This window comes from Oncorhynchus clarkii, chromosome 14, assembly GCF_045791955.1.
Source record: "Oncorhynchus clarkii lewisi isolate Uvic-CL-2024 chromosome 14, UVic_Ocla_1.0, whole genome shotgun sequence".
In the NCBI taxonomy this organism is placed as follows: Eukaryota; Metazoa; Chordata; class Actinopteri; order Salmoniformes; family Salmonidae; genus Oncorhynchus; species Oncorhynchus clarkii.
The window spans coordinates 35,679,824-35,690,428 of record NC_092160.1 but is presented as its reverse complement, the minus strand read 5'-3'; the positions used below and the strand labels follow the sequence as shown (position 1 = coordinate 35,690,428).

Below are 10,605 nucleotides of genomic sequence, written 5' to 3'. Positions count from 1 at the left end.
TTGGCTGGATGCATGGAGGCTTTCAGAAGTCAGGAAAACATGAAGACATACAAACCTTCTGTGACGTTGCTGTTAAATACACTGTTGTCATACAATGAAAATTACCTTGTGGGATTGGTGGACAGGTTCATTGATTGCTATTAAACCATTGTCTCAGACAAAATACACCCAGAGCTCTGCTCAAGAATGAATGTGTAGGAAGGTTTATACTCCAGGGTTGTTATAGTACATAGTACATATGAATCACAGGAGATTCATTGGAGGCCTATATTGTACCATGTGGTGAATATTAAATGTCTTCGGATGGAAGCAGCATGGTTCTATAGGATGCTGGCAATAGAATTCCACCCAAGGGTGTCATGTGTCTAACCGGTGATTGAAACGCCCTCTCATCTTTCTCCATGGTTGTGTCCTCCACCGTTTCCAGGTTCCTCATAACATATATTGCAGTTGTAGTTTGCTGAAATTAAGAAGGATGAAAGCTTTTGGAGCCTGTCATAGATAGTATCGAGAAATAATTAGCGGTGATCAATGAAAGATATACATGGCTATGTTTTGGTGGTGAATGCAGACAGGCAGACAGGCAGCAGACAGGCAGCAGACAGGCAGGCATATAGGCAGGCAGATAGGTACATACATAGGCAAACAGCAGACGGGCAGACAGGCAGACAGGCAGGCAGCAGACGGGCAGACAGGCAGACAGGCAGACAGGCAGGCACATAGGTACGTACAAAGGCAGACAGCAGACAGGCAGACAGGCAGACAGGCAGGCAGGCAGGCAGGCAGGCAGGCAGGCAGGCAGGCAGGCAGACAGGCAGAAGGTCAAAGCCCTGATGTATGGATACTTGTCTTCCCTGCTGAATAGATCCTGCTTGGTTTCCAAGGCCTCTTTTTCTTTCCATACATGACCACACAGTACAGTCTGTATAGCCTTTCTGTCAGTGTCTTGCTGCCGATTGCTATTGATTTGCCAGGTTATTGCCGCTAGCTAATTCATTATGAGATAGTAAAAGACGGGCACCAGGGTTGGAGCTTTAGAAGAGCCTTAAGAGGGTAGATTTAGAGAGAGAAAAAGTTTCAAGGTTTTGAAGTCGTCAGTATAATACTGCCTCCAACTTTGAGCGCCCGTGTTTGATGTATTGCATTACCACAAAATAGGTAGTTCATACTTTCACACACAGGGCTTGCTCTCCTAAAAGTCGGGACTGGATATAATTGTTTGCTCATTGTTCATACATGATCATTATTATTAGTATTATTAGTATTTTTATCGTTATCATTATTATTATCATTATCATTATTTTCATTATCATTATCGGTATCATTATTATTATTATCTGTATCATTATCATTATTATTATTATCATTATTATTATTATCATGATCATTATTGTTATTATTATTATTATTATTAGTAGTAGTAGTAGTAGTATTGTTATCATTATCATTATTATAATAATAATTATTACTATTATAAGAATAAATATGATGATTATCATTATTATAATGATTATAATAATTATTATTATTATAAATATTATTATCATTATTATAATTATTGTTATTATTATCATTATCATTATCATTATTATAGTCACTTCCGGCTATTTCTTGAGAATTTCAAAACATCCTTATTTGAGGCAAAGTTACATCGTCTCCAGCTCTACAATGAATCTGTGATAGACGTTTTACAGACCAGGAAAGGAGGATAGTAATTTCAATACATCCCCACGCTTACTGAGAAGACACATATTAATTGCAGTCATCACCCACTACTGTATCTTCGCTAAAGCTTGCTTACTGCAGACATTTTCAGTTGATCAAATCCCGACATTAAGGGAAATCAAACACAATTTACCACATTTGCACTTCCAAACATGACTTTTAAAACTACTGATCATATTCTAATGCCACCAATCTATGTTGTTTCCATAGGAACCTGAAACAGGGATTCCATGGGAGGGTAACAGAGATATGAAACAGTGATTCCATGGGAGGGTAATAGGAACCTGAAACAGTGATTCCATGGGAGGGTAACAGAGATATGAAACAGTGATTCCATGGGAGGGTAATAGACATATGAAACAGTGATTCCATGGGAGGGTAATAGACATATGAAACAGTGATTCCATGGGAGGGTAATAGACATATGAAACAGTGATTCCATGTGAGGGTAATAGAGATATGAAACAGTGATTCCATGGGAGGGTAATAGAGATATGAAACAGTGATTCCATGGGAGGGTAATAGAGATATGAAACAGTGATTCCATGGGATGGTAATAGAGATATGAAACAGTGATTCCATGGGAGGGTAATAGAAACCTGAAGCAGTGATTCCATGGGAGGGTAATAGAGATATGAAAAAGTGATTCCATGGGAGGGTAATAGAACCCCGAAACAGTGATTCCATGGGAGGGTAATAGAACCCTGAAACAGTGATTCCATGGGAGGGTAATAGAGATATGAAAAAGTGATTCCATGGGAGGGTAATAGAACCCTAAAACAGTGATTCCATGGGAGGGTAATAGAACCCTGAAACAGTGATTCCATGGGAGGGTAATAGAACCCTGAAACAGTGATTCCATGGGAGGGTAATAGAACCCTGAAACAGTGATTCCATGGGAGGGTAATAGAGATATGAAACAGATGAATATTATAGTCTTGGCGGTTGGCTTTTTCTTCCATTTTTGACAGCAAAGGGAGAGTCGATATTTGACCCTAACTAGGCGTATGTCGCAAGTCACAACTTCACAGGAAAGGGAGAGTCGATATTTGACCCTAACTAGGCGTATGTCGCAAGTCACAACTTCACAGGAAAGGGAGAGTCTATATTTGACACTAACTAGGCGTATGTCGCAAGTCACAACTTCACAGGAAAGGGAGAGTCGATATTTGACCCTAACTAGGCGTATGTCGCAAGTCACAACTTCACAGGAAAGGGAGAGTCGATATTTGACCCTAACTAGGCGTATGTCGCAAGTCACAACTTCACAGGAAAGGGAGAGTCAATATTTGACCCTAACTAGGCGTATGTCGCAAGTCACAACTTCACAGGAAAGGGAGAGTCGATATTTGACCCTAACTAGGTGTATGTCGCAAGTCACAACTTCACAGGAAAGCTGTTTGAATGTCAAACCATTTTTTTAAATCAAAGTTTGTTTTTGGGCAGAAATGCCTTCTCGAACTTGTGAACTTTCATGTGCCTAAATATCATTACACTTGTATGCCATCTATAAATACGAATATACAGTAATTGTTAAATTACGAGCCTAGTTGGTTTGGCCACAGAAAAAGAGAGCATCCTTCCCGCTAGCCATGATTGGCTGAGATGAGTTTGGATTGATCTACCGTATTGCGCGCCCCTGTCTATTGGAGCTGGTCAGTATGTCTAGGTAATCGTGTCGAAAGCGGCTTTAAAAAAAATATAAGTATTGCATAGTAAAACTGCATAAACCTAATGTCAAGTTAAAGCGTACTGTTAGCTAGCTGTCTGGCTCGCTAGCTAACAAGCCAGCCATTCAATTGCTGCCAGAAGCACAGTTACAGTCACCAACACTCTGGATAACATGAAAAGCCTAACCAGCTCTGATAGGGGGATGGGGTGTTCTCTCATTATGTGTCTGTAAGTAGCTAGCCAATGATAGACAGTTAGCTTGGGTACTTGACTGTAGTTGTGAGGTCAGAGCTTTCAGAACAACCCTACTGGCCTACTTATCGGCCAGTGTCCAGTGTTCGCTCTGAACGCGAAACCACAGATAGAGCGATAGGGCGAGTAATGTTCAGTGAGCTGTTCTCTCTCTCTTAGATGTCTGGAAGTAGCTGGCAAGTTAGTACAGAATGCACGGATCATCCCTTAAAGAGATGGGTGGGGCTAAGGCGTAAGAGGGTGTGAACCATGCTGAATGGGTGGGGCTAAGGCTTAAGAGGGTGTGAACCATGCTGAATGGGTGGGGCTAAGGCTTAAGAGGGTGTCAACCCTTAAAGAGATGGGTGGGACTAAGGCGTAAGAGGGTGTGAACAATGCTAAATGGGTGTAGACAAACAGGGCTCTCCAGTAGTAATACCAAAACATTGAAAGACGATTTCTCAAAAGTAACTTTTCAACTTACTAAGCATAATTACTTTCCCATTGTTTCCTCAAATGCAGTGGATGATATACCATTTTGTAGCTCTGTTTCTACTTTTATCCAATGTAAAAAACAGACATTCAAATGTTGCTACATATGCCCGAATCCAGGTGGTGATTCATATATAGGCCAATATTTTTTATTTTTGCACCTACAATATGAGAACAATGTTGATGAAAATGTGAAAATCAACTTGACTGGAGGTACACAACACACTCTTCGGTTCTCGTCATGAGCCGTCCGGATGTTACAAAATCACACTACAAGCCAAAGACTTAAAACACTAAAATGACAAGAGTAACTCCTGACATATCGGATTTTTAACAGGGTCGATAGCAATTTAGTTTTCAAAGTGTAAGGATCGACGCTGGTAGACGAGGAGCAGGAACAGGGAGAACAGTAAATAAACAAGGGACATGGAACAGGACAGGAGCAGCGTCTGGACAGGGGGAAAATAATGACATCAATGCTGACACAGGGAACAAACGGAGAAGCACACAGATGTGGAGAGAGTAATCAACAAGGTAATGGAGCCAAGGTGAGTCCAATATAGCGCAGCTGCTCGCAATGGTGGTGACAGGTGTGCATAAGGAAGGACAGCCAGGTGAATACCTCATAAAGCTGGTTGAGAGAATGCCAAGAGTGTGTGAAGCCGTCATCAAGGCAAAGGGTGGATATTTGAAGAATCTGAAATATAAAATATATTTTAATTTGTTTAACACTTTTTTGGTTACTACATGATTCCATATGTGTTATTTCATCGCTGTGATGTCTTCCCTATTATTCCATAATGTAGAAAATAGTAAAAATATAGAAAAACCCTTGTCCAAACTTTTGACTGGTACTGCATTTGTAGGGGGTGATGCATTTTTCAATAGGGCAAATCAGGTATCTGATATTGAGTCAGAAATGTAAAACCTTAGAGGACTAGAGCCTCAAACACATTGCAAGTGTGCCCTTTTTGGCAATTAGGCTACATTTACAATATGACTCAACTCTGACTGACCACAACATCTATCGGTGGTCGAAACAAATTGAGGGATTTTTCACACCTAGCCAAGCTATTAGACTATCCTTTTGTAAATGAATGGAGGTGTGAATGTTTCTGTCCTAGAGTCTCTTTCCTCTTGCGCTAGAGCCCTGCATAGGAGAAAAGTGTTATTTACAGTAACGCAAATACACTTGATATGTGGACTGACAATTATAAAAAAAAAAAATTTAAAAAAAGATTGTTACCTTGCATCCCATTACATAAACGAATAGTGGATGTTATTCAGCACGGATAGTGGGACAGCGCAGCTCAGTACGGAAGATAACGTTAAGACGATAGAATACTTGTGGATCTTGTGGATTTCCTCTATCGCTCTCCAAGAGGCCTACTGTCCACCTGGTAATTGTGTGGTTCCAGATGATAGAGCGTCATCTACAGATGGATGTGTGGTTTCAGATGATAAAGAGCCATCTACAGATGGATGTGTGGTTCAGGAGGATAAAGAGTCATCTACAGATGGATGTGTGGTTTCCGATGATAAAGCGTCATGATAAACCATCATCTACAGATGGATGTGTGGTTCAGGAGGATAAAGAGACAATCTGCAGATGGATGTGTGGTTTCAGATGATAAAGAGTCATCTACAGATGGATGTGTGGTTTCAGAGGATTAAGCGTCATCTACAGATGGATGTGTAGTTTCAGAGGATAAAGAGTCATCTTCAGATGGATGTGTGGTTTCAGAGGATAAAGAGTCATCTACTGATGGATGTGTGGTTTCAGAGGATAAAGAGTCATCTACAGATGGATGTGTAGTTTCAGAGGATAAAACATCATCTACTGATGGATGTGTGGTTCAGGAGGATAAAGAGTAATCTACAGATGGATGTGTGGTTTCAGAGGATAAAGAGTCATCTTCAGATGGATGTGTGGTTTCAGAGGATAAAGAGTCATCTTCAGATGGATGTGTGGTTTCAGAGGATAAAGAGTCATCTACTGATGGATGTGTGGTTTCAGAGGATAAAGAGTCATCTTCAGATGGATGTGTGGTTTCAGAGGATAAAGAGTCATCTTCAGATGGATGTGTGGTTTCAGAGGATAAAGAGTCATCTTCAGATGGATGTGTGGTTTCAGAGGATAAAGAGTCATCTACAGATGGATGTGTGGTTTCAGAGGATAAAGAGTCATCTTCAGATGGATGTGTGGTTTCAGAGGATAAAGAGTCATCTACAGATGGATGTGTGGTTTCAGAGGATAAAGAGTCATCTTCAGATGGATGTGTGGTTTCAGAGGATAAAGAGTCATCTTCAGATGGATGTGTGGTTTCAGAGGATAAAGAGTCATCTACAGATGGATGTGTGGTTTCAGAGGATAAAGAGTCATCTTCAGATGGATGTGTGGTTTCAGATGATAAAGAGTCATCTACTGATGGATGTGTGGTTTCAGAGGATAAAACATCATCTACAGATGGATGTGTGGTTTCAGAGGATTAAGCGTCATCTACAGATGGATGTGTGGTTTCAGAGGATAAAACATCATCTACTGATGGATGTGTGGTTTCAGAGGATTAAGAGTCATCTACAGATGGATGTGTGGTTTCAGAGGATAAAACATCATCTACAGATGGATGTGTGGTTTCAGATGATAAAACATAATCTACAGATGGATGTGTGGTTTCAGAGGATTAAGCGTCATCTACAGATGGATGTGTGGTTTCAGAGAGAAGCCAGCTTCGACCAGGCACGGTAGATGGCATCATTTTTCCGCACAGCAGTTGGAAGTAATCCACCTGAAGAATGAACTGTTGTTGAAGTTATTTTCTTAGTATGTTTATTTGTTGTCTAATATTATAAGGCTCTATAAAGCGATTTGAGTTATCAATGTGCCACATTGCATTGTGAAAATAAAAATATATGGTTATTTTTAGCCAAATGTTGAATAGACCTGCAGACAAATTAATTAATGAAGGAAAAGAGGAATAATAGCCTGCTATCTGTAGTCATAAAAACAATTAGGCTAAATAAATGTGTGTTATTTTGTTGGGTAATGGATCGGCTCTCGGAACTCATTAAGAGGCCGCTTCTATCTTCATTATTATCATTCATTCAGAAGGTTAAAGCCATAGGTATTAGGCCTGCAGTAAACACAATTGAATTACCAGTTTTATTTTTCATTAGGTTATAATAATCCATGCCTTCTGGGAATGTTATGAGGTCTAAAAGTTATGGGCGGAGTTCGAAAGTTGGCTGTCAGAAGTATTACAATGTCCTTCTTATCCGTCTTTCCTTATCCAGCTGTCCTAATTCATCTGTCCTAATTCATCTGTCCTAAACCATCTGTCCTAATCCGTCTGTTTGCATATTTCAAGACGTGGCATTTACGGGTGCAGTGAGATATCCTATGGGTTGGACGATACTTTTCTCGTCAATCATCTTTAAGTATACTTTTTTTTTAAAACTGGAAATCCACCAATGTCAGTCTTTATATGCTTTTTATGTAAATGAAGAAAGTGTGTGGAGCAACGGAGAGAAACAAAATGGTGCAGTTTGAGGCCATGAGGCAGAGAGTGATGCGGGCGCTGGAGATGGGGTTGTGAGCAGGTGGGTCTGGGCAGGGGGTGATGTAGTTGATAGGGTTGTGAGCAGGTGGGTCTGGGCAGGGGGTGATGTAGTTGATAGGGTTGTGAGCAGGTGGGTCTGGGCAGGGGGTGATGTAGTTGATGGGGTTGTGAGCAGGTGGGTCTGGGCAGGGGGTGATGTAGTTGATGGGGTTGTGAGCAGGTGGGTCTGGGCAGAGGGTGATGTAGTTGATAGGGTTGTGAGCAGGTGGGTCTGGGCAGGGGGTGATGTAGTTGATAGGGTTGTGAGCAGGTGGGTCTGGGCAGGGGGTGATGTAGTTGATGGGGTTGTGAGCAGGTGGGTCTGGGCAGGGGGTGATGTAGTTGATGGGGTTGTGAGCAGGTGGGTCTGGGCAGGGGGTGATGTAGTTGATAGGGTTGTGAGCAGGTGGGTCTGGGCAGGGGGTGATGTAGTTGATAGGGTTGTGAGCAGGTGGGTCTGGGCAGGGGGTTATGTAGTTGATGGGGTTGTGAGCAGGTGGGTCTGGGCAGGGGGTGATGTAGTTGATGGGGTTGTGAGCAGGTGGGTCTGGGCAGGGGGTGATGTAGTTGATGGGGTTGTGAGCAGGTGGGTCTGGGCAGGGGGTGATGTAGTTGATGGGGTGGTGAGCAGTTGGGTCGGGGGAGGGGGTGATGTAGTTGATGGGGTTGTGAGCAGGTGGGTCTGGGCAGGGGGCGATGTAGTTGATAGGGTTGTGAGCAGGTGGGTCTGGGCAAGGGGTGATGTAGTTGATAGGGTTGTGAGCAGGTGGGTCTGGGCAGGGGGTGATGTAGTTGATGGGGTTGTGAGCAGGTGGGTCTGGGCAGGGGGATGATGCAGTTGATGGGGTTGTGAGCAGGTGGGTCTGGGCGGGGGGTGATGTAGTTGATGGAGTTGTGAGCAGGTGGGTCTGGGCAGGGGGTGATGTAGTTGATGGGGTTGTGAGCAGGTGGGTCTGGGCAGGGGGTGATGTAGTTGATGGGGTTGTGAGCAGGTGGGTCTGGGCAGGGGGTGATGTAGTTGATAAGGTTGTGAGCAGGTGGGTCTGGGCAGGGGGTGATGTATTTGATGGGGTTGTGAGCAGGTGGGTCTGGGCAGGGGGTGATGTAGTTGATAGGGTTGTGAGCAGGTGGGTCTGGGCAGGGGGTTATGTAGTTGATAGGGTTGTGAGCAGGTGGGTCTGGGCAGGGGGGATGTAGTTGATAGGGTTGTGAGCAGGTGGGTCTGGGCAGGGGGTGTTGTAGTTGATGGGGTTGTGAGCAGGTGGGTCTGGGCAGGGGGGATGTAGTTGATAGGGTTGTGAGCAGGTGGGTCTGGGCAGGGGGTGATGTAGTTGATAGGGTTGTGTTCAGGTGGGTCTGGGCAGGGGGTGATGTAGTTGATAGGGTTGTGAGCAGGTGGGTCTGGGCAGAGGGTGATGTATTTGATAGGGTTGTGAGCAGGTGGGTCTGGGCAGGGGGTGATGTAGTTGATAGGGTTGTGAGCAGGTGGGTCTGGGCAGGGGGGGATGTAGTTGATAGGGTTGTGAGCAGGTGGGTCAGGGCAGGGTGTGATGTAGTTGATAGGGTTGTGAGCAGGTGGGTCTGGGCAGGGGGTGATGTAGTTGATGGGGTTGTGAGCAGGTGGGTCTGGACAGGAGGTGATGTAGTTGATAGGGTTGTGAGCAGGTGAGTCTGGGCAGGGGATGATGTAGTTGATAGGGTTGTGTGCAGGTGGGTCTGGGCAGGGGGGGATGTAGTTGATGGGGTTGTGAGCAGGTGGGTCTGGGCTGGGGGTGATGTAGTTGATGGGGTTGTGAGCAGGTGGGTCTGGGCTGGGGGTGATGTAGTTAATGGGTTTGTGAGCAGGTGGGTCTGGGCGGGGGGGATGTAGTTGTCGTTTATATGTGTATGTTTTCTATTGTCTAAAAATATAAAGGATTACAAAAAAGGAAAAACTACAAGTTTGCAACAATCATGTGATTATTCATTATGAATATAATTTATTTATCTCATTTACATTCTTCCTTGTAACCACTATTTTTTATTTTTTTTACCTTAATTTAACTTGGCAAGTCAGTTAAGAACAAATTCTTATTTACAATGATGGCCTAAGAACAGTGGGTTAACTGCCTTGTTCAAGGTCAGAACGACCTTGTCAGCTAGGGGATTTGATCTTGCAACCTTTTGGTTACTAGTCTAACGCTCTAACCACTAGGCTACCTAAATAATTGAACACAACCACACACACAACATGAGCAGATGAACTTGGTCAAATTATTTATTTATTAAAGACTATTGGAATGAATGTTGGTACTTATTTATTATGATCAAAAGCCATGAATGATTGAGTCACTCAACTTTATGCTAACAAATATAGCTAGAGTGCTACATAATAGCCTACTAAATAGGCCAAGCTTAAACAAACATATTAAATTGCCTAAATAAACTAGAACATTTCCTAAATTAATGAGGTAGCTCAGGTCTTGAAAATATCGGCAACCTTTTTTCCCCTTTTGCTATCTTCACTGTACTCTCTTTCAGTCAGTTTCTTCTTCACATCAGCAAAAAAATAACTCCAGGCAACCTTGATTGTTTGGAGTCCCTGACACATACTGTATGTCTCCTGTCTGAGCCAATGAATTGCAACTCCACTTTGTACCTGTACTGTCGTTTTGCCTTACGGAGGGCATAGCTGGACTGTCTGCACTGTACAATGTTCCCAGTCACCTTGCCTTTTTTTTTAAAAATGTGGTGGTTCGCGCTTTCAGTTCAAGAAAATGCAAAAGCTTTTTTTGGTTTAGATAACAACATCCTACTATGCACTTCCTGATGAACTCAGTGACCGAGTCAGTTTAAACACCGATGATATTCTCAGAGGCAAAACGGAACATATCCCAGAACACATGAT

The 10,605-nt window shown here is 43.0% G+C and overlaps 1 protein-coding gene across 1 annotated transcript; it reads right to left on the bottom strand.

The window, feature by feature from the left end:
• Positions 1–1,918: 1,918 nt before the first annotated feature.
• Positions 1,919–10,387, bottom strand: LOC139365888 (uncharacterized). The gene is made up of 4 exons (XM_071102945.1): positions 10,357–10,387; positions 8,947–9,569; positions 8,123–8,626; positions 1,919–1,939 (listed from the first exon to the last, which is right to left on the bottom strand). Exons 1-4 carry the CDS (start codon positions 10,385–10,387, stop codon positions 1,919–1,921), a joined length of 1,179 nt encoding a protein of 392 aa, XP_070959046.1.
• Between the last annotated feature and the right edge of the window lie 218 nt (positions 10,388–10,605).

Coding starts and splice junctions, on each gene's coding strand:
- LOC139365888 (XM_071102945.1), bottom strand. CDS start 10,387: ATGCCCTCCGTAAGGCAAAACGACAGTACAG. Junction 9,570..10,356: donor AAGGCAAAACGACAGTACAG/GTACAAAGTGGA, acceptor CCCCCCGCCCAG/ACCCACCTGCTCACAAACCC. Junction 8,627..8,946: donor CATCAACTACAACACCCCCT/GCCCAGACCCAC, acceptor CCCCCTGCCCAG/ACCCACCTGCTCACAACTCC.